The sequence below is a fragment of the Thamnophis elegans genome, chromosome 6, assembly GCF_009769535.1.
Source record: "Thamnophis elegans isolate rThaEle1 chromosome 6, rThaEle1.pri, whole genome shotgun sequence".
Lineage (NCBI taxonomy): Eukaryota > Metazoa > Chordata > Lepidosauria > Squamata > Colubridae > Thamnophis > Thamnophis elegans.
In genome coordinates, this window is record NC_045546.1 from 83,181,737 (window position 1) to 83,203,091 (window position 21,355).

The following is a 21,355-nucleotide window of genomic DNA, read 5'->3' on the forward strand; positions in this document are numbered from 1 at the left end:
ATTGGAGGTAATTGGCAGCAGGCGGTCTCTCAAGTACCCAGGTCCAATACCATGAAGGGCTTTATAAGTGACGACTAGCGCCTTGAAGCGTATCCGAAGACCAATAGGCAGCCAGTGCAGCTCGCGGAGGATAGGTGTAATGTGGGTGTACCGAGGTGCACCCACAATCGTTCGCGCGGCTGCATTCTGGACAAGCTGAAGTCTCCGAATGCTCTTCAAGGGCTGCCCCATGTAGAGCACGTTGCAGTAGTCCAGTCTTGAGGTCACAAGGGCGTAATGTACATACAGAATGTAATGTACATTCTGATGCTTTTTTCAGTTCAGTAAGAAGACTTATAGTAAATATAATCTTTCATTAAGCCACTGACCATGATTTGTTAGCTTTATAATCATCTTTTTTTTTAGATGTTTAAGGTGGATTATATCTGGATCTCTCTTCATTTTATCACAACAATAACCCTATGAGTTGTGTTGGAATGATTTCAACTCATTTCTGTCGGAGCATGCTGACCTTCCTCATTTATCAGTCAGAAGTCTCATATCCAGGAAGCCACCATGGGCATCTGCCCAACAACTTTAACATCGATTCCCAATGGAAAGCCCAATGGGGCGCTGAATGCTCAGAGATAGGAAGACATATAAATGACCCCAGAAAAAATGTTCCGGGCTTTGAACTACCACATCAGCAATGGACCATCCTGAATAGCATTTGCATCTCACACAACGTCTGGAGACACTGTATAAGTGGAGCATAGTATCCCCCCCCCCTCAGTGTGATAGCTGGATCCTATGTCAAACTGTACATCACATCATGATAGGATGTAAGCTGAGGGCATATATCTGTCCAGTATCTGTTTTTTTTTAAAAAAAAATATAAACAATGCTATACTTTAATGATTAGATAACCTAGACATTGGTATTTAAACATAGATCTTTTTAACATTTAGCAATAGCAATAGCAGTTAGACTTATATACCGCTTCATAGGGCTTTCAGCCCTCTCTAAGCGGTTTGCAGAGTCAGTATGTTGCCCCCACAGTCTGGGTCCTCATTTTACCCACCTCGGAAGGATGGAAGGCTGAGTCAACCTTCAGCCGGTGAGATTAGAACCGCTGAACTGCAGATAACAGTCAGCTGAAGTGGCCTGCAGTACTGCACCCTAACCACTGCACCACCTCGGCTCTATATTTTATTGTGTTTTATTAATCTAGGAGTAATGCTAATATCTACTGCTGGCCCATGCATGATATGCCATATGCTAAATAAATAAATGGATTGGAGTGAAAAGCAGAAGAGAGTTTCTGTTGACTAGAATGTGGATCTCAACAATCACCGCAGCACACTGGATATTGCTGCTCTTTCAAAGAATATGAAAGCAAAAAAGCTCAGAAACTGGTCATTATAATGATTATGTGTAAACTAGTCATTGTTTTTTCACTGATAGCCCATGCTCCCTCTATATTTTGGACCTTCATTTCTGTTTGCAATTCCACAAGAAAAAAAGGCCAATGTTGATGGGGAGACTTACTATATACTAACAATTAAAAAAAAAACACACACACAACAGATTCTAAACTACAAAGCTTTGAAAGTAAGCTATGCTCAATAACACGACGTACTAGAAAGTCCTTTATTTGTTTGTGCAAATCTAAATTAAGGAAATAATTCCAACTAATGGTGACAAACTCTGAAACAACAGGGGGAGGGGAGGGGGGAATGAAAATTGCATTATTGAGAAAAAAACACATTTAAGCCCTGTAATAAGATTCCATGAAAGTACATTCCAAAACAAGAGTCATACTGCTCATTAAACAATATGAAGTGATCACGCGGCTTGTAATTGTGCCGTAGTGTAGTGAATGAGCCACCAGTCTCCCCTCTGGATGCTAGTTTGGAGGAGGAGAATAAATCGATCCCCAGCACCTCTGGGGAAGACAGGACCGTGAGCCTGGTGGTTGTTGGAGTAGAAGACCAGGGAGCAGAGGGCTCCTACTCGATGAAGCTACTGCAACTGGCTGAACTTGAGTAAAGGTAACTTTACAGGAGGTAATTACACTCAGCTGGTGGCAATTAGGCTCCTCTCAAGACTATAAAAGGAATCCTTGTGTACACACCTCCTTTTGCAGGAGTCAACGCATGCACTAATGTTGGAGAACTGTGGTGTTAGCTTGGGAGGCTGGATTGCTGCCAAGGCTTGTCTGTACTGGATTGCTGCCAAGGACCTGTCTGTCTGTTAATAAACTCCGTAAAGTATCTTTGGCTCGGAGTGCTTTGGTGTGGGATGCAACTCCAACAAGTTAGCTTGGAGGCTCCAGGCAGGCCGCGAGAAGAGCCGCCAGTAGTCAATGAGGATGAGGAGGTGGCAACACCCCTCCCCCAGATCAAAGGGCATGCAGGGCTGAGAGGTGACAGGAAGAACTCCACTTGGCCAGGTTATTCGCAAGGAGGCAGCCTCCCCCATTGTGAGGAACTGTACCAGCATTAACTATTTAAGCCTGCCCAAAGAGAAGGATGTTGCTGGAAGAATGTGTTTTGCTTCCTGCTCCTGCCTCCTGTGTTTCTTGCCTTCGGAGTCATGCTTGGACCTTAGATGGATGCCATAACTTTGTCCCTTGACTGGTGGATTACTCCTAGCCTTAAACTCTTGTCTTGCTGTGTGTAGTAATTCTAGTCACAAAAGGGCATGAATAGCCTTTAGGAAGCTTGTAGAGTGCTCTGGGGGAGGGGGGGAATGAGCAAAAAACGCCCTGTTTTTCACAAAAACTGGCCCATTTTTGTCAAAAAGGTCATTCATAGCCTTGAGGAGGCTTTCAAAGTGCTCCTGGGGACTGAGGGGAGGGGATGAGCAAAAAATGGCCCATTTTTTACTCATTTCTGCCCTCCCCGGCCCCCAGGAGCTCTCTGAAAGCCTCCTAAAGGCTATGCATGGCCATTTTGGTGAAGGGGGCGGGGTTCCAGGAGGCAAAAAAATGCTGTATTCAGTGTATAAGACACGCCCAGATTTTCAGCTTGTTTTTGAGGGGAAAAGGTGCATCTTATACTCCAAAAAATACAGTATATCATTTTATGAGTTCTTTGCAATTCAGCACAGAAAAATTCATCCGACACTATGATTGTGGACTCACTAGAAAGTTCCTCAGTCTTTCAAGGATGGTTTTGAGCCACACAGAACTAGCAATAGGAAAGTAAATAGAAAAAAGAAGTGCCTCTGAAATTTCTTAGAAGTATTTCACACATTTTGATAAACAGGAGGGTTTTTTTTTTTACACTAGAAGTATTTGAAATGTGGATTTACAGGTGGATGTTGTGTATAATTTGGGTTGATAAAATCAGAAATGAGGAGATGATGAGCTGCCTGGGAAAGCCAAGGGAAATCATCAAAACCACAAAAAGTGAAAATTAAAATATTTTGGACACGTGATGCAACACCCAGAAAAATACGGCATACTTCACTTTATCTTCCATGGAAAGATTGAAGGCAAATGAGGCCCAGGCAGAAAAAGAACATCATGGCTTCAAAATCTAAGCGACTGGTTTGGACAAAACTCAACAGCACTTTTTCCTGTGACTGTTAATAAAAATAAGATCGCCACCTGATCGCTAATGTCTAATGACAGATATGGCCCAAGAAAAAAGGAGTTTTTTAAAATTAAAAACAAAAAAGACTAAAACAGCCCTTTTCTCTTGTAACACATAAATGCTTAAATTAGTCAAAGTACGGTTAACTTTCTAAATTGTTTCCTTACGTGTTTTTTTTTAGAAATTTCAGCCTCCATGTGATATATTCCAACACTTAATTTCGAAAAAGCGAGGTGAAGTGCTTTAAGGGTAGACAGGAGGACTGAAAATTATACAGTAGATACATTGAGTGAAATGAAATCCTTGACCCCTAAAGCAAAATGTGTAATGAATAGTTGAGATGATTTAGAAAGATGTTCTACAAAGACTTCTTATCTTTTCTTTTTTTTTATTACTAACAAGTACTATTATATGGTTAGTAACTGATTGCTGCGAAGATGCTTGGATTTGAAGAGAAATAATGACCCACAATGACTGTTTCAAATTCCTTTGGGGCTAAGCTCCCTGCCACATCTACTGTTCAGGAATTACTGATAATTATCAGAATTACTGTCAGGAAATAACTGGAAGGAGCTATGAAACACAGGATTTTGATGTGTCTCATACTATTCCTCCTTTCTCTTGTTCATGAAGAGGTGCTAACAGACTTTGTTACATCTTTCTGGAATACACACACACACACACACACACACACACACACACACACACACACACAGACATATTCAGAAAAGGGAAGAGACATGCCTGAGCACTGGAAATCACATTATAATATGTTTCCTTATAGATGGCATTTAGATCCTAAAAAATTAGCTTGTATGTATCTAAATTTACAACCCAAATGCTGGAGATGTGATTGTGCTGATGCAACATATTATCATATATGGTGGACTTATAAAAAGGTCAAAGCATTTTAGATAGAAATATGGTGGATTATGCAAAATATTCTCAAAAAGAGGATAAAGTTTACTCCTCAGTTATTCTTGTTAGGTATAATTACAGACTGTACAGTTATAGAGACTAATTTGATTCTGAATTTAACAATGGCAGCAAGACTGTTGGTGGTGCAGTAGTAGGAAGATTTGCCTACTATTCAAGAATGTACGTTAAACCTAACAAACTTAGCAGAGATGGCTAAAATATCAGCATACCTCAAGGACCATTCAGATGAGAAATACAAGCTGGAATGGAGAAGATGGATTGACTACATTCAAAATAAATATGGGACTAAGAAACTCCAGATAGCTTATGAATGAATGAAGAAGGAATGTTACAACTTATCTAAAGTTAGCTTTACAAAAGGGGAGTTAAAATACAAGTGAGGGATGATGCTAAAGTTAGTTTATTTTAGTATATGATTGCTAAATGTTTATACCCTGTATTTGCTCTGGGAGGTTGTGGGGGAGTGGGAGGGGATGTGGGGTCGGGGGGGAGGAGGGAGGGAAGGCACATAATTGTAAAACTCTTTAAAACTTTTAATTAAAAAATATATATATATATTTCCTTGGGGATCCTATATGGCAATGGAACTGCTTTTTCTTCAGTTTTGCCAACCAAAACATAAACCCAAAATTTACCTAAGCACCATAAATTTGTCAAAATCTTGAACCAGTGTCTGGAGGCTTTAAGGATCTAGATTAAACCAAATGAGATCCTATCGATTTGGAGTTGTTGATTATTAATAAACAGCAAGACTGTTACAAATGCCACTTCATTGAAACAATATGGTGTATTAATTTACAACATAATTAAATGAAACTAGGCAACCCAATCACATCAATTCTAGCGGTTATTCTCAATGGGAATCTCCTGAAGCTAATGACTCATAACTTGGGGGCAATGATTCCCCTAAATTCCTGGATCTCATTAAAACAGCAAGTAAAAAATTGTCACAATTGGCCTTCACCCAGCTTCATTTGTAATAGTGCTTATGACTCACTTTAGACCTGAATGCCCTGGTGTCAGTAATTCAGTACCCAGGCAGAGAACTGAAATAGATAGTGCATGGGTCTGCCTTTGGAGGCAATCCAGAAGCTATTGCTGGTGCAGAATGTAATGGCTAGGTTATTGAGGGGAGTATCAAAATGTGGGTTATTATCTTTAAATCCCAATATGTTGAAGGGATATATCACACAATTTCTTCCCAAGTCCAGTTGAAGCTACCTGCTTTTTTCCCCTCTGAGTTTATGGAGAGTGGGCCAGATAACAAGCAATGTTATCATCCCAGCAATGCCTTACAGAACATCTGGAATTCCCTTTCCTCAGAGCTACATGGGTTACTCAAATCTCACTGGGTTGTTTTTTTTTGCAAACGAGTGAAAAGCATTTTATTTGCAGAACTTTTCAGCTCTCGGTTATAGCTAGCTGTTTATGTACTTATGTGGGCCCTACCCACTCTCATGGCCTTTCGCAAAGCCATTAAAACCTGGCTTTTCCGGCAGGCCTTGGGCTGTTGACCCCTTGATGGTGGTCCAGCCCTGTCTGATTGGGTGTCTGTTGTGTTCCTTTTTAACTTGTTGTGTCCCATTATTTTAATAATTCTTTTCAATCCTTTTTTCGTTTCTGTAAGGCGCACGGAGTCCTCCGGGATTGGGCGGCATAGAAATTCAATGAATGAATGAATGAATGAATGAATGAATGAATGAATGAATGAATGCTTCTATTTCATTTGCCAAGTTTTGTGTTTTTGTATTTTTTTCATATAATCAGTTCATTGTTCTAGATATTGCAATTCAAAAATCCATAAACATTTTTTTAAAAATATTGGTCTTTATAACACCACATTAAAAAATGTATATGTTATATGAAATCAAAACAGAGCAATAGTAGGAGAACCCTATCTGGAATGAGTATCTTCTCACTTATTTTACAATTGTTACCCATCAAGTGCCCATTAGGACGTCAGTTAAATATTTGTTTATATAGGTAGGGAAGGAGATAGGGATGTCAGACAGTAAGACTGATAGATGATAAATAAAAATATAAGGTGTCACTCATAGTAGTGAGTGGATCCATCTACAATTTCAATTTTTCCCCTCCTCCTTCCCCCCTTCTCTCTCTCTCTCTCTCTCTCTCACACACACACACACACACACACACACACACACACACCTGTGCATACAGAAAACAGGCTCACAAACAGATCTACAGGGTAAGAAAAGTAACTCAGACACCTGATTCTGAATCAGGTGCTGAGGTGGCGCAGTGGTTAAATGCAGCACTGCAGGCTACTTCAGCTGACTGCAGTTCTGCAGTTCGGTGGTTCAAATCTCACCGGCTCAGGGTTGACTCAGCCTTCCATCCTTCCGAGGTGGGTAAAATGAGGACCTGGATTGTTGTTGGGGGTGATATGCTGACTCTGTAAACCGCTTAGAGAGGGCTGAAAGCCCTATGAAGCGGTATATAAGTCTAACTGCTATTGCTATTGCTAATTGCTTAAATTTTCTGGATTGTAAGCAAGCCTTCAAAAGTACACAACGTAACTGGCGCTGTTCATTTTTGAGTAGAAAATCCTGAAGACAACTCAGTGAAGCAATAACTATTCCTTTTGGTTCTTGTGTCCCAAAATTTCTGTGTATCATATCTCTTTTTTTTTACAGAGACCTATAGCACAAATATCATTCTTTGAAAAGATTTTTTAGCTTTTCAAATTCCAGTAAGTTCTCAATTTGACTGATGTCCCTTCCTGAATTAATCTACAAACTGACAACTATCCACCACTTTCATACTTTGAAAAGACACTTGGTTCAAAAACATTTATTAAAACCATTATTTTTAAAAGAAGAAAAGTACTTTTTCTATCTTTACAAATAACAAAGAAAAGTGGACAGAAAAATACAGGAAAAAAAAGAAACATATTATTATGTTTCGTATAAGAAATCACTTAGAGTAGTTTTCGAATAGATCGTTAAACTCTGAAGGCATAAAATAACATTGATCAGTTTTTACATTATGCTGATAGCTAGTCAGCTCAAAAAGAGAAAGGAAATTCAATTCGCTAATCCAAGATTATAAATGTATGGTTACACTCTCTTTTCAAAACTGAAGGGAGTTAACTTTTTTTGCTTCTGTCATGCTCAGAGTTCCCTATTATTTTTTCATATAACCAGTTCATTGTTCTACGTATTGCAATTTGAAAAATCCATAAGCATATTTTTTAAATGGTCTTTATAACACCGTATTAAAAAACTTATGTTATATGAAACCAAAACAGAGCAATAATTAGGATAAGCCTATCTGACATGATCGTCCCCTTACTTATTTTACAATTCTAGCTTACTGAAGGTAATATTCAGTCCCTTTGAAACATTGCTGGGTGTTCTGACCCCCCTCTTTGCTTATTCACAAACGACAGCCAGACAGAACTTCAAAGGAAATATCTTTATCAGTCCTGGCTCACGCTGGCTGCGAGCCCAAAATAAACATAGATAAAGTCTCTGGCAAAAAGTTACACAGCAAATGCAAAAACAAAACTCTTACAGCAAACCAGGTTTACAGAAAGCAAATCACTTATCCAAGTGCCTCTTTGAATCACGAACTCAAACAGGAACAGAACTGAACTCCCGAACAAACAAACGATGAATGACGTTGACTTCTGCAACTAAGGCGTGGCACCATCAGTCTTTTATCTGCAGAAGACGACCCTAACGAGCAACAGCTGCTCATTATTCCTACATCCCGAAACAACTCACAGCAAGCTTCTGCTGAGTCACAACAGCTTCGGATGTCTAATACATGTGAAAAATAGTTTGTTGAATTACTGTGTGTTTCCCTGTGTGTGTATTCTTTAATCTAAGTATTGATTAATGAGTATGGGACACTGCCATGGTAGAGACTTCTGAATGCTGATAGCTGAAAATACAAAGGATATGGAAGCTGTAGTAATAAATGTTGAACAGCAAAGTGAAAAAAAAATGGAACCAAAAATTTAAAAAAACACCAAACTAATGACAACAGGTACAACAACCAACTTTAGAATTGCCAATGAAGATGTCACAGAAGTTGATAGTTTTTGTCTTTGAGGATCAATTATCAATAGTAAAGGAACAAATATATTAAGCTGCAGACTACCACTTGGCAGATCAGCCATGAAGGTCTTTAAATCTTTTTAGCACTAAGCACGGCAAGATACTGTGTAGGAATACAGGCAGAAGACTGAGTACATCTATAAATATCACTTAGAAACTAGAAGATATAATGAAAACTCCTTAATCTCACAACACATTGACAAACTTAACCATAGTTTCAACTGAGAAACTGTGAGCATCCTAAACCCAGCTAAGTCCTAAAATCATAAGGAATTCCTGTTACCTTGGCACTCAGAAAAAAAAATCAGCCATCAAGAGGCACATAGAAATAAACAACATTTGCATGCCGAAAGAGCCAATAAAAAAATTAAAAAGGAAAGAAAAAGACCAGAACTTCTCCTCCCCAGCAATCAACACCCAGATAGGTAGAAATTAATACCAGGATTAACACCAGAGAAACACTTGAAGGCTAAACAATACCCTAGTTAGGGAACTATCAACCCAGACAAATAAATCAAGCAATAAATAGCCTAATGGTGGAACTACCAAGAAAAAAAAAAGAACATTCCCACCAGCTCTGGCAGGGCATGCTACTGATTATAAACAGAGAGCAAACTCCAATTATTTCTAATTTGAGGATATTGCCTAGTCCAGTGATGAAACTGGAAAACGATCAAGATCAAGAAAACGATCAAGCTCAGAGAGCCCCAAAAACTTCAGAAAAACCTTTAAGTGGTTTATGGTTTATGGTTGGTTTATCATCATTATTAAACTTGTATGGTGCCCTATTCCCAGAAGGGACTCAGGGCGGCTAACAAACTCATAGGGAAGGGGGGGGGTAACACAACGAAAGCAAAACAAGACAAATAATTACAAAAAAATATTAAAACTTCGCAACAGGCGCACCAATTCGAGTGGGTCTGGGAACTCATCAGCCCCAGGCCTGCCAGAACAGCCAGGTCTTAACGGCTTTGCGGAAAGCCAGAAGGGTGGTGAGGGTCTGAATCTCCATGGGGAGATCGTTCCAGAGGGCCGGAGCAGCTACAGAGAAGGCCCTCCCCCGGAGGGTCGACCATCGACACTGGCTAGCTGACGGAACCCGGAGGAGGCCTAATCTGTGGGATCTAATTGGTCGTAGGGAGGTAATTGGCAGGAGGCGGTCTCTCAAGTACCCAGATCCAATATCATGTAGGGCTTTAAAAATAACGACAGTGCTATGATGTTTTTATACCTTCGGAGATTAAAACTGTGCACGTCCTGGTATTCCCTGTGACATATTACAGAAGCAAAGATTGAAATTGAAGAATCGGGCTAGGCAAAGTATTGATGCTTTCGAACTTTGGTAATGGAGAAAACTCATGAGAATACAGCAGTCAGACAACAAAAGAAATAAATGGGTCATCAAAAAGAAGTGACCAGAATCGAATGATCCTATTTTATATGAAGACCTAGCTCTCTGGAAACAGTGGAAAGAAAAGAGAAGGATCAGCAACAAGGTATTTGAGTTCACGATTGGAATACGTGAAAGACTACATTCAGGATATATTGTCATGGAAAAAAATCAATGTGGTCACTAGGAGTGTCAAAACAATGGAAATCTGTTCTGACCCCCTCCTCCGTCCAGTAACGAATGCCGAGACAAGCTTAACTGGAATGTACTTTAATAGCAAGACCCCAAGACCTCGGTGGCTGAAAGCCAAGCATAATAAACAGATAAGGACCTTGGCAGCAACTCAGACAAACTCAGGCAGCAATAAACACAGATAAGGCTTGGCAGCAATCCAGCCTGCCAAGCTCCCAGTACTGTCCTCCGACATTCAATCCTGAGTTGACTTCTGCAAAGAGGGGCATGTGCACAAGTAGCTTTTTTATAGTCTGGAGAGGAGCCTAATAACCACCAGCTGAGTACAATAATTGCATAATTGTTCCTGATGCCTAGTAGCTCTTCGATGGCATGCCTCCAGGAACAATTCACTATTGGCCTCCAGCTCACTCTCCCTTGTCTCCTCCCCACTGGTCCAAGGCTCAGGTGCCTCCTGGTGGCCAACCAGCCTCTCTGCACCCTGCTCCGAATCGGAACCCTGTCCAGGGTCCTCCACATCCTCCAGGGCCGACTCATAGGGCACCTCGCTGTCGGAGTCTGGTGGCAGCTCCAACAGCACCTGCTGGGCCACAAGAGAAATCTATCTATCACTCAATCAATCAATCAATCACTCAAGGATTTCAGCAAGTTTTTTTCCTGTTTTTCAGTGCTGGAGATTTCCTGGTTCCAAATATTGATAACAGGGATTGACTCTAAGACTTTTCCATGCAAAGCAAGATTGTTATATAAAAGCATCTAAGAATATAAAAGCATCTAAGAATTGAGTTCAGGCTAAAACATGCTTCCCAGTCATAATTAGAAGAAGCAATAACTGAACATTGTGTTTTGAGTCTATTTACCATAAAATAAGTAGAGCATTATTTTCATGCATAATTTGCAAATAGGCACTTTTTACAGCAGTTCTTCGCCAAAGAAAAACACTGTTGCTAATCCGCATCATTTCTTAATAGGGAGAAAGAAGGAAGAAGAAGATGATGTTTCTGAAGCATGACTGCGAGGAAAAAAGTTCACACGACCCTTTGCTGATAGCAGGAGAAAGTGGTGGCATACAGGCTCTTGATTTTGAGGATGACATTGAAATGCTCTTCAACAGCCTCCTTACTAAATAGATAATGAGTGCCTGAAAAGGCAGAAGAAATTGCGAAAGTCAAAGTTTGTGCAGACGGAGACGGAGAACACTAAGAAAAAGGTTTTCTTTACAAGTTCCATTAGAAATTAAAATTATTTCAGGGTCATGTAGCAAATTTTCAGTCCAAAGAAATGAATGATAAGGGTGACAAGAGGGATGCACAACAGTGCATAGCAAATCTGTATTCTTTTCTCACTTTAATTCATCCTTGATTTGCTACCCACCTTTCCAATTAACATTTGCTGATGTCATCATGAGTATACTAAATGACATTAAGAATGCTAATGCAGGTCGTTCTCATTTAGCAACTGCCTCATTTAGTGCCTGTTAGTAATTGTGACAAGGATGAAAAAGTAACTTTGCACATTTATAACCTTCACAGGACTGCAAAGCAAAGCTACCTGAGAGACCGTCTCCTGCCATTTACCTCCCAGAGACCCATAAGATCACACAGACTAGGCCTCCTCCGGATTCCATCTGCCAGTCAATGTCGGCTGGCGACTCCTCGGGGGAGGGCCTTCTCTGTAGCAGCTCTGGCCCTATGGAACAATCTCCCCGTGGAAATCCGGACCCTTACTACCCTCCCGGCCTTCCGCAAAGCAACCAAGACCTGGCTGTTCCGGCAGGCCTGGGGCTGTTGATTTATCCAGCCCCATTCTAAGCTATATGAATGTTGTGGAATTTTAATGTTCTTTTTAAATTTTTATGTGTTCCCCCCTTCCTTTTTATCTGTAAGCCGCTCTGAGTCTCTCGAGAGTGGGCAGCGTACAAACCCCATAAATAAATAAATAAGTAAGTAAATAAGTAAGTAAGTAAGTACAGGGTGGGGCATAACCTTTTCCTAGGGGGTCACAGCAAGATCGACAGCAGTTTACAACTTCCGCGACACCTCATTTTAAAGCCCATAAAAAACTGAATTGAATGAGCTATTAAATGTTAAATTTGCTTTAAGAATGGCTGGAAAATTCAATTCGGAAGAACAAAGGATCATTGACAGAATAAAATGCATTGCCTTTCGAGAGGCTCGCGATGCTGGAGCGACGTTTATCAATCCACCTCGTTTGAATGCTGTTCGAAGGGCTAATGGTGGTCATACTGACTATTAAATCGTGTCAATAAACTCAGTTTTTGATGGGCTTTCGAATGGTGTATGAATTATTTGTGTTGTTATTACAAGTGTTGCTGTGACCCCCTAGGAAAAGGTTATGCCCCGCCCTGTAAGTAAGCAAGCAAGCAAGCAAGCAAGCAAGCAAGCAAGCAAGCAAGCAAGCAAGCAAACAAACAAACAAATAAATGAAAACTGAAATAAGATGGTAAGTACAGTCATAGTTACACTGAGTAACAACTTCATTTAATAACCCAATTGCCAGCCCCAATTGTGGCTATTAAATGCAGATCAACTGTGTTGGTATGTATATGCCTACAGAAGGATTGGCATATTATAGGCATATAAGGTAAGGCAGAAAAGATAATGCAGCATAAATTGTATCGTTTAGCAAAAGCAATAGCAGTTAGACTTATATACCGCTTCATAGGGCTTTCAGCCCTCTCTAAGCGGTTTACAGAGTCAGCATATCGCCCCCACAGTCCGGGTCCTCATTTCACCCACCTCGGAAGGATGGAAGGCTGAGTCAACCTTGAGCCGGTGAGATTTGAACCGCTGAACTGCAGATAACAGTCAGCTGAAGTGACCTGCAGTAGTGCACTCTAACCACTGCGCCACCTTGGCTCTTTAGTCCCTAATGTAAATCTGAACAACTCAGACCCCATGATAAAATATCTAGCGCCAAGAATCTTCCGTATGTCCTCATAATTGTTTATCAAATTACAATACTGCACTATGATTACTACTATTGGTAGCCAAAATGTGTTGTACTGCTCATATAAATGCAACACTTTAGGCAGAAAAGTCTGATAGAGGTATATTGCTAACTATTATTTGACTTTATTCAGAACAATTAAAGTTTTGGCCACTATTATTTTCATCATATTTTTTTTCCTTAATAATTTAGGTCATACTGTTTGGTACTAATTCTATTTGCCTGTCAATTCAGTCTCTCTTCTTTTATCATGTGGTTGAGTAATATTGAGTCACCTGACGGATGTGTAGTCTACAATTCAAATTTGTCACCGTTAATGTTGGTAAGAAAAGAGACAGCTTTTCTTACCGAAAACAAGTTGTATCATTCAGAAGGTTCCATGTGCTAGAATGTAATTTAGAATAACAAAGTTGGAAGGGACCTTGAAGATCTTCTAGTCCAACCTCCAGTGTTAGACTACTCACAACTTCTGGAGGCATGTTGTTCCATTGATTAATTGTTCTAACTATTAGGGATTTTCTCCTTAGTTCTAGATTGTTTCTCTCCTTGATTATTTTCCATTCATTGCTTCTTGTTCTGCCCTCAGCTGCCTTGGAAAATAGTTTGACTCCCTCTTCTTTGTGGCAGCCGCTTAGATATTGGAAGACTGTTATCATATCACACCTAATCCTTCTTTTAATTGAACTAGACATACTTAATTCCTGCAACTGTTCTTCATATGTTTTAGCTTTCAGACACCTATTTGTCTTTGTTGCTCCTGAAAATTCCTGTTTCACTTTTTTCTTGCCCTATTCAGTAGTAGTTGTAACGCCATTATACATTATACATGCCATTATATGATAAACATATAAGATATGGAAATCTATAAGGGCGGGTCAAAGCACTGAAGTGACACTCACAATATGAGTGGCATATATCACATGCATCTAAAAAGGGGCATGGCAGAGGAGGATCCAACGTTGCGATGTTACATTGTGCGGACTCGACTGTCCGATCTGCCGATGACACTTTTGCCCCTGGACGGTCCGGCAGGACCTAAACCATCCCGAAGAGATGGTAACTGGGAGGACAAAACCTTGCTGGTCACAGGGACACCGCAAAGTTCCTGATCGACCCAAGGGAAGCGCTTCCAACTGGCGGCAAACAGGCAGCCCCCCCAGGCTGACATAGTCGGAGACGGCTCCGGAAACAAAGAAGAAGTGAAAGTGTTCCATCTGGTGAGGGTTTTTTTTGCTTACTTTTAGAAACTACGAAACTTTTTTTAAAGCTAAATTAGTCCTTTAAATAAAAATAAAGCAGCGAATTTAATCTCTATTGGAGTGTCTTAGAAAGTTTTTTGCTCTTGCCTGTAACAATGTTTTGTGGATTGAAGTGATTGCAGGGGTTCCTGTTTCTCTGCTTGAGGTGAATGGACTGATCTTTTTTCCTCTATTTTTTTTACTACTTTATTTTATTTTATTTTTTGGCTTAAAAAGGGGCATGGCTTTGATTAATCCATTCACACCTGCATTTTTTATGCTGCCAACTTCCCATGGATCTCCTTTCATCTGGGAATAAATGGATGGATGGATGGATGGATGGATATATGGAAAGACAGATAATAAACAGATATCACTTTTTTCTCTATGTGACACATAATAATACATTTACTCCCTAACCCAAGAATTCAGTTTAATAAGTCATCCTTATGCTAACCATTTATTAGTTTAAAATCACAGTTTTCTGGTTGGAGAATATTTTTATTTGGAAATGATGTTGCTATTTTATAAGCTATGTAATTGTGGATTTCTCTTTATGCTCTTTGAAGAGACCCAAAAGAATGTGTCACTTTTCCACCCAGCTGGCAGCAAAGCCTGAAGCAGGAACAATAGACTTATGTGAATTAGCCTCTATACTGATCTCTTTTTTCAACCTCTAGCTTTCAGCAGAGTAAATGGAAAACATGAAGCTATTTTGTAGCAGGATAGATTATCAGTCTAGATCAAGGTTAAGCAACTTGTCTAAACCCCCCAGGTGTTGCTTAAATCACCATTGCTAATGACTGAAAGTCTTTTTTTTTTTCAAATCAGAAACTTCTTTCTAAAAAAAGTTACAGAGGATTTTCTAGCCCTGCAATCTATCAGAGGTCCTTGGTGTTCTCTGAGCTTGCTTGTTTTCTTGAAGACATTTTATTACCGTAACTAAGTAACATCATCAGTGCTAGTAAGGAGTGCCGTTTGCTTTCAGTTTATGCTCTGGTGACTTGCTTGTCTGTACGGGTGGGGGAAAGTCTTAGAGATTCTTTGAATGGACTGTTTACTGATGGCTCTTTGGTCAGTTTCGTGATTGGGATATTGTTTACTTGATTGTTGGTCTGAAGTTAACTTTGGAGTAAATCAATGCTGACCTGGTTGCTGATTATTGGTGGAAAGATACTGGAGTCTTTTTATTCTCTTTTGGACTGGTTGATTGTAGCTTTTGCATAGTCTATAGATATTGTTAATGTTTGTGTGTCTATTGATGGCTGATTTGTCAGCATACCGGACTAAAACCTATGTTCCTATTCAATCAAATGTCAGAGACTAAGGAAAATATTAAAAGATAAAGGTGGAGTAATTCTATTTTCCAGCATTCTGATGAGGTCTGAAAAGAATTACCTCCTTATATGATATGATGCAGCTACCCTGTTTTCCTGAAAATAAAACCTCCCTAGATAATAAGCCCAATTGGGCTTTTGAGCACATGTGCTAAAATAAGCCCTCCCCCCAAAATAAGCCTTTCCCAAAAATATTGCAAAACATCAGCAGTGAGGTAACCACACTTGCCGCCTCCTGCACCTCAAAAATAATAGACATCCCCGAAAATAAGGCCAAGTGCTTATTTCGGGGGTTAAAAAGAAAATAAGACCCTGTCTTATTTTGGGGAAAACATGGAATAAAAAAAATATACTACAGCCTTGTCAGAAAAAACACCCAGAAATTCTAGTGAAGTCATTGAAGAGGAAGAAGAACTGCTCATACTTTTTTTTTCAAATTAACAGCTAAAATAATGAAGACACATGCTCTATTGTCTCAAGAAAACATAACACCACCACCCCCATCAAATGTCAAATCAATGGTACATCAGTGCTATTTCTGATTCTTCTTCTTACCCATATCAGACATCTCTGGCACAGTAACGATATATGGTCCATCTGTAAATTTGGGTGCATTGTCATTGATATCTTGTACTTTGATGATAAACTCAGATTCAGGTTCAAGTGGCTTGTTTGTCCATCGATCAATAGCTTGGGCGTGTAGCACATAGTGCGTCTTCTTTTCTCGATCTAGACTTTTGGTTGAATGGATGTCTCCGGTCGTGTCATCAATAATGAAGATAGTCCCAGCCCCTTCACCGGTAAGAATGTATTTGACTGATCCATCACCTTTGTCGGAATTGGAGTGCAGCTGTAAAACACAGATATACATGCGATGAAATATTCATTCTGCTATAACCTTGTCCAAAGTAGGGCAAAATATATATGTATTTCTGCCATATGCATGACCACTTAATGGAAAAGATAATATTTTGTTTGCTTGTTTTAAATAGAATGAAACCAAATCAGCCAATATAATCCCTTAATGAATCACAATCAGAAATACAGTGGAAACAGGTTGCTTGGCAGGACTAATTATTACTTCCAACGTGGGGAGAAAGGATAAAATAAAACAAGGGAACAAAGCAACACATTTCCATATTATATTTAAAATTTCTACTCTCTCCACAGAAAAAGAACCAGAAATCCCTTGGGAAATGTCTCATTATTTTTTTTTAAAGTTGCTTTTAAGCAACTTTAAAATACTTTAAATAATAATAGGATGGTAATAATATTCTAAAGAATCAGTTTCTTATTAGAGATAAGAAAGAGTGTCCTAATTCATTGCTTTTTCAACTAAATTCAAGAAGCTTGCTTAATAGAGCATTTAAATATTCTAATATTTAAATAAATATATTCTAAATATTCTAATATTTAAACACTCTATTAAACAAACTGCTTGAATTTAGTTGTGTCCTAAATTAGGACACTCTTTCTTATCTTAATTGAGATATACGATTTGAAGAATCAGTAAACTGCAAATCTCTGTCTGCATATATTTAAGTAAATAGTTCCAATATATTGAGAAGAGTTAACAAATAAGGTATTTTATAATGCAGCTTCAAGCTCATTCTCCTAAACAAAATTGATTTCTTTTCCTTAGCTGATCTTGGAACATAGCAATGCCTTACTTCAATTATCTTTCATCAAGCTCCTCCTTTAGTAAGCTTATTAGTACAATGCGGAATTTGTATTTTTCCCCTTAATGTCTATGAACTACTGGCCCTGATTCAGTGAATAAAATATTAATCCATTGATTATTGTAGGGTTACAATTGAAAAATCATTATTCGCAGGTATAAAAATGAAGCTATAATAACAGAGACAGGGACACTTTGGGATATAAATGCAATGTAAATGAGAAAAATAGACAAATACATTTTAAATCTGATATTTAATTAAATTATAAATTTGCTAGTGGTTGATACAGAAATTGCCCGAATATTTTAATTCTTATTTTTCAGTCAAGTTTATTTCCCCATTATGGTAAGACAAATAAAATATAACAACTAAAATAGAACAGTTTATATTTATAGAGGGAGGAACACAGGAACAATTTTTTTTAAAAAAAAAATCCAATCAACTGCCTTTATGACATACAGCCTGCCTGCAGATTGCTAACTAAAATAGGAAAAATTAATATCCTATAATTATAGGTGAGTTTTATAATAACCATAGAAAAAAAATGTTTATAATAAACAAGTTAGACAAAAGATAACACAAGTATTATCTTTTGTATAAAAGTATTCATCTGATTACCCAGGAAATTATTAATAAACGTCGCTAACAACCTGTTACAAAAATAAATGTCAAAATCATTGTACAGAAGAAGAGGAGACATCAATTCAACTCTTTCACACTTCAAGTTCAGATTTTAGGACTGCCAAGGGAAAGATATAAGACAGGGGTTTCAAACTCCCTGTGTTGACATTCCATGCAGAGTGTTGGCACAGCCGGATCTCAGATTACAGTAGCAGGGTTGAGATGAATGAAGCTATTGGATAATGTGATTTATGACAGACTGAAGGGAGGACAGAAACACAGGCAAAGTTCAAAAGCAGATAAAGAAAGCAAAAAAGATGGCTGCAGATAAGAAATGCCTAATGAAGAATGCCTAATGAAGCTGTTAATAAATCACTGCTTTTTGTATTACAATATTGGGTCGCTTATTATGAAGCAGGCATCAACGAAGAGATGTGGTGGTGCAGTGCTTAGAATGCAGTACTGTAGGACAGTGACCAACCTTGGCAACTTTTAAGACTTGTGGACTTCAACTCCCAGAGTTCCTCAGCCAGCAAAGCTGGGAGTTGAAGTCTACAGGTCTTAAAGTTGCCAAGGTTGGAGATCACTGTTGTAGGATATTTCCACTGACTGCCAACTGCCAGCAGTTCAAGTCTCATGAGCTCAAGATTGACTCAGCCTTCCATCCTTCCAAAGTGGCTAAACTAAGGACCCAGATTATTGGGGGCAATACACTGACTCTGTAAACCACTTAGAGAGGGCTGTAAACACACTGTGAAGCAGTATATGTCTAAGTGCTATTGCTATTGAGCTGGTTCCCTAGTTAATTTCAGAGTGGATTCAACTCAACTCAATTTGACTTTCTATATCCAGAATTTGAATTCTATCCTTGTCTGTTCTTAGTCTGAGATCCACAGTGACTTGGAACAATACCCATACTTAAGCAATTTATCCATTTTCCTATATAGACTAATTGGTCATATGCTGGACCAACATGGGCATGTTATTAGTTATGTTAATAGCAATAATTGAAATCTTTGTTACTTAATAATTCCATTCTGCAGGTAGACTTATAAATCTGGAATTAGGTTAAGGAAGTTCACGTCAAGGGTGAAGTTAGCAATATGATCCTGTAGGTGCCCTTCTTCATACAGCATATGTGAAGCTAAATTGAAATTGAATAGTCATGAGGAAAGGATTTTATTTTACTTAGTATAGATAAGTCAGGCAAGATACATTTTATCATACTTAATAAAGTTTGCATTCCAAGGGTAAACTGCAACAGAAGTGAATATAAAAGCGTCATGAGAGATGTGGGTTACACCATAGTTTGCATATATTCATATCTATTTTCAGTATAACCCTATATATATACATATACATATACATATACATATACATATACATATACATATACATATACATATACATATACATATACATATACATATACATATACATATACATATACATATACATATACATATACATATACATATACATATACATATACATATACATATACATATACATATACATATACATATACATATATATATATATATATATATATATATATATATATTCTCATTTAGTTCAGGTGGAGTTACTCCTAGATAAACGTGCACATGACTGCATCTTTAAATGACTGAGCTATATGCTGAAATTTTCCAAAGAGCTGTTAAAGAAATCCTGTATAGTTTTATTTAAAGGTCAGCTGAAAATAATGGTATAGGTAACACAAGAATTCAGATGTCTTTTTTATAGTTCAGCTGAAATAAAGGGCCAGAGGCCCCTCTGCTCTTTTCTTTGATAAAATGTTGCTACAGCAAATTATGATTTTTGTTTTTGAATTTGTAGAGCCAAAAATTTAACTCTGAAAAGGAACTGATTTTGTTTTATTATGGGTGGTCACCAGTGGTGGGTTTCAATTTTTTTTTTGAACCTACTCTGTGGGTGTGGCTTCCTTTGTAGGAGTGGCTTGCCGGCATTGTGACCTGGTGGGAGTGGCTTGCCGGTCATGTGTTCCCCCCCCTCTCTCTCTCTCCTTCCTTTTGTCTCTCTGTCCCCTTTTCCTATTTTTCTTTCATCTCTCTCTCACTTTTTCTCTTTTTTCTTTTTTTATTTCTTTCTTTCTTCCTTTCTTTCTCTTTCTCTTAATCGCTCTGTGTGAGTCTGTCTGTCTCTGTGTGTGTATGTGTGTGTGTGTGTGTGTCAGTGGTGGGTTTCAAAAAATGTTGGAACCTCTTCTGTAAGTGTGGCCTGCTTTCCAGGTCCACTGGTGGAACCTCTTCTAACTGGTTTGGTAGATTTGACGAACCAGTTCTAACGAATAGGTGCGAACTGGTAGGAATCCACCTCTGGTGGTCACACCCTCAGCCAGATTTAGCATTTCTGTCCACCTACTGACTCCTTCCCAAGGACCTGGGATAGGCAGATATTGTTGGAGAACGTAGAGCTGAAACTTTTCAGCAGGCAATTCTTTCCCTTCACTTAATGATCTGGAAAATCACTTAATGACCAAAACTGAGAGTGCCAGGATTGTAGTCATTGAGCGAAACAGTCATGTTGCATTTTGCTTAATGACCATTATGCTAAACAGTTGAGATTCTCATCCCAATTATGATTGTAAGTCAAAGAGTGTCTGTGTATCAAAATTAAAAACATAAATATTACCAATTAATCAATAACAACTGTCAAGGTCAGTTACCAGATTTTTTTTAAAACAACAACAACAACAACAACAGCAATAGGCTAGGTTCATTAATGGCTAAAATTTAAAATAAAATGATAATTATTTTCATTACAGTAATTGTTAGTTAATTGTAATTATTTCTAAATATATAAATATCTGGCTTCTTGAAATTCCAATTGGGATCAGATTTGGAGGCATCACATTTGAGAATATGTTGCATAGCCTGAGCATAAAATATTACTAAATACTAAATAAGTGTTGTTCACTGAAGTTCCACAAAGTTAAGTACTAGTTTCAGATACTCCTTTATATATATTTAAAGTCACAACCCCTGGTATGCCCAAATATGGGAGGAAGGTCACACTTCCATATTTGGGCATACCAGGGGTTGTGACTTTAAATATATACCTTTCACCCTGGCCTGGCTGATAAGGAGTCGAGCTCTGTAGCTCAATGGTTAACACATCTGCCTAAGAGGCAATAGAGCACAGGTTCGATTCCCAACATGGGTATGGCTAGCTGATGAGAGCTAAATAGCTTGAAATAGATCTATACTAGTCTCCCTTTATATCTATCTATCTATCTATCTATCTATCTATCTATCTATCTATCTATCTATCTATCTATCTATCATCTATCAGGTTTTTATATT

General features: G+C 38.5%; 1 protein-coding gene across 3 annotated transcripts in view; it reads right to left on the reverse strand.

Moving 5' to 3' along the window:
• CDH18 (cadherin 18) overlaps window positions 1–21,355 on the reverse strand; it is a 197,313-nt gene that overhangs the window by 136,121 nt on the left and 39,837 nt on the right. For all 3 annotated transcript variants that reach the window (XM_032220478.1, XM_032220477.1, XM_032220479.1), the window contains exon 2: window positions 16,285–16,579. In XM_032220478.1, the coding sequence (XP_032076369.1) occupies window positions 16,285–16,579 (295 nt within the window). The remainder of the gene's footprint in view (window positions 1–16,284; window positions 16,580–21,355) is intronic.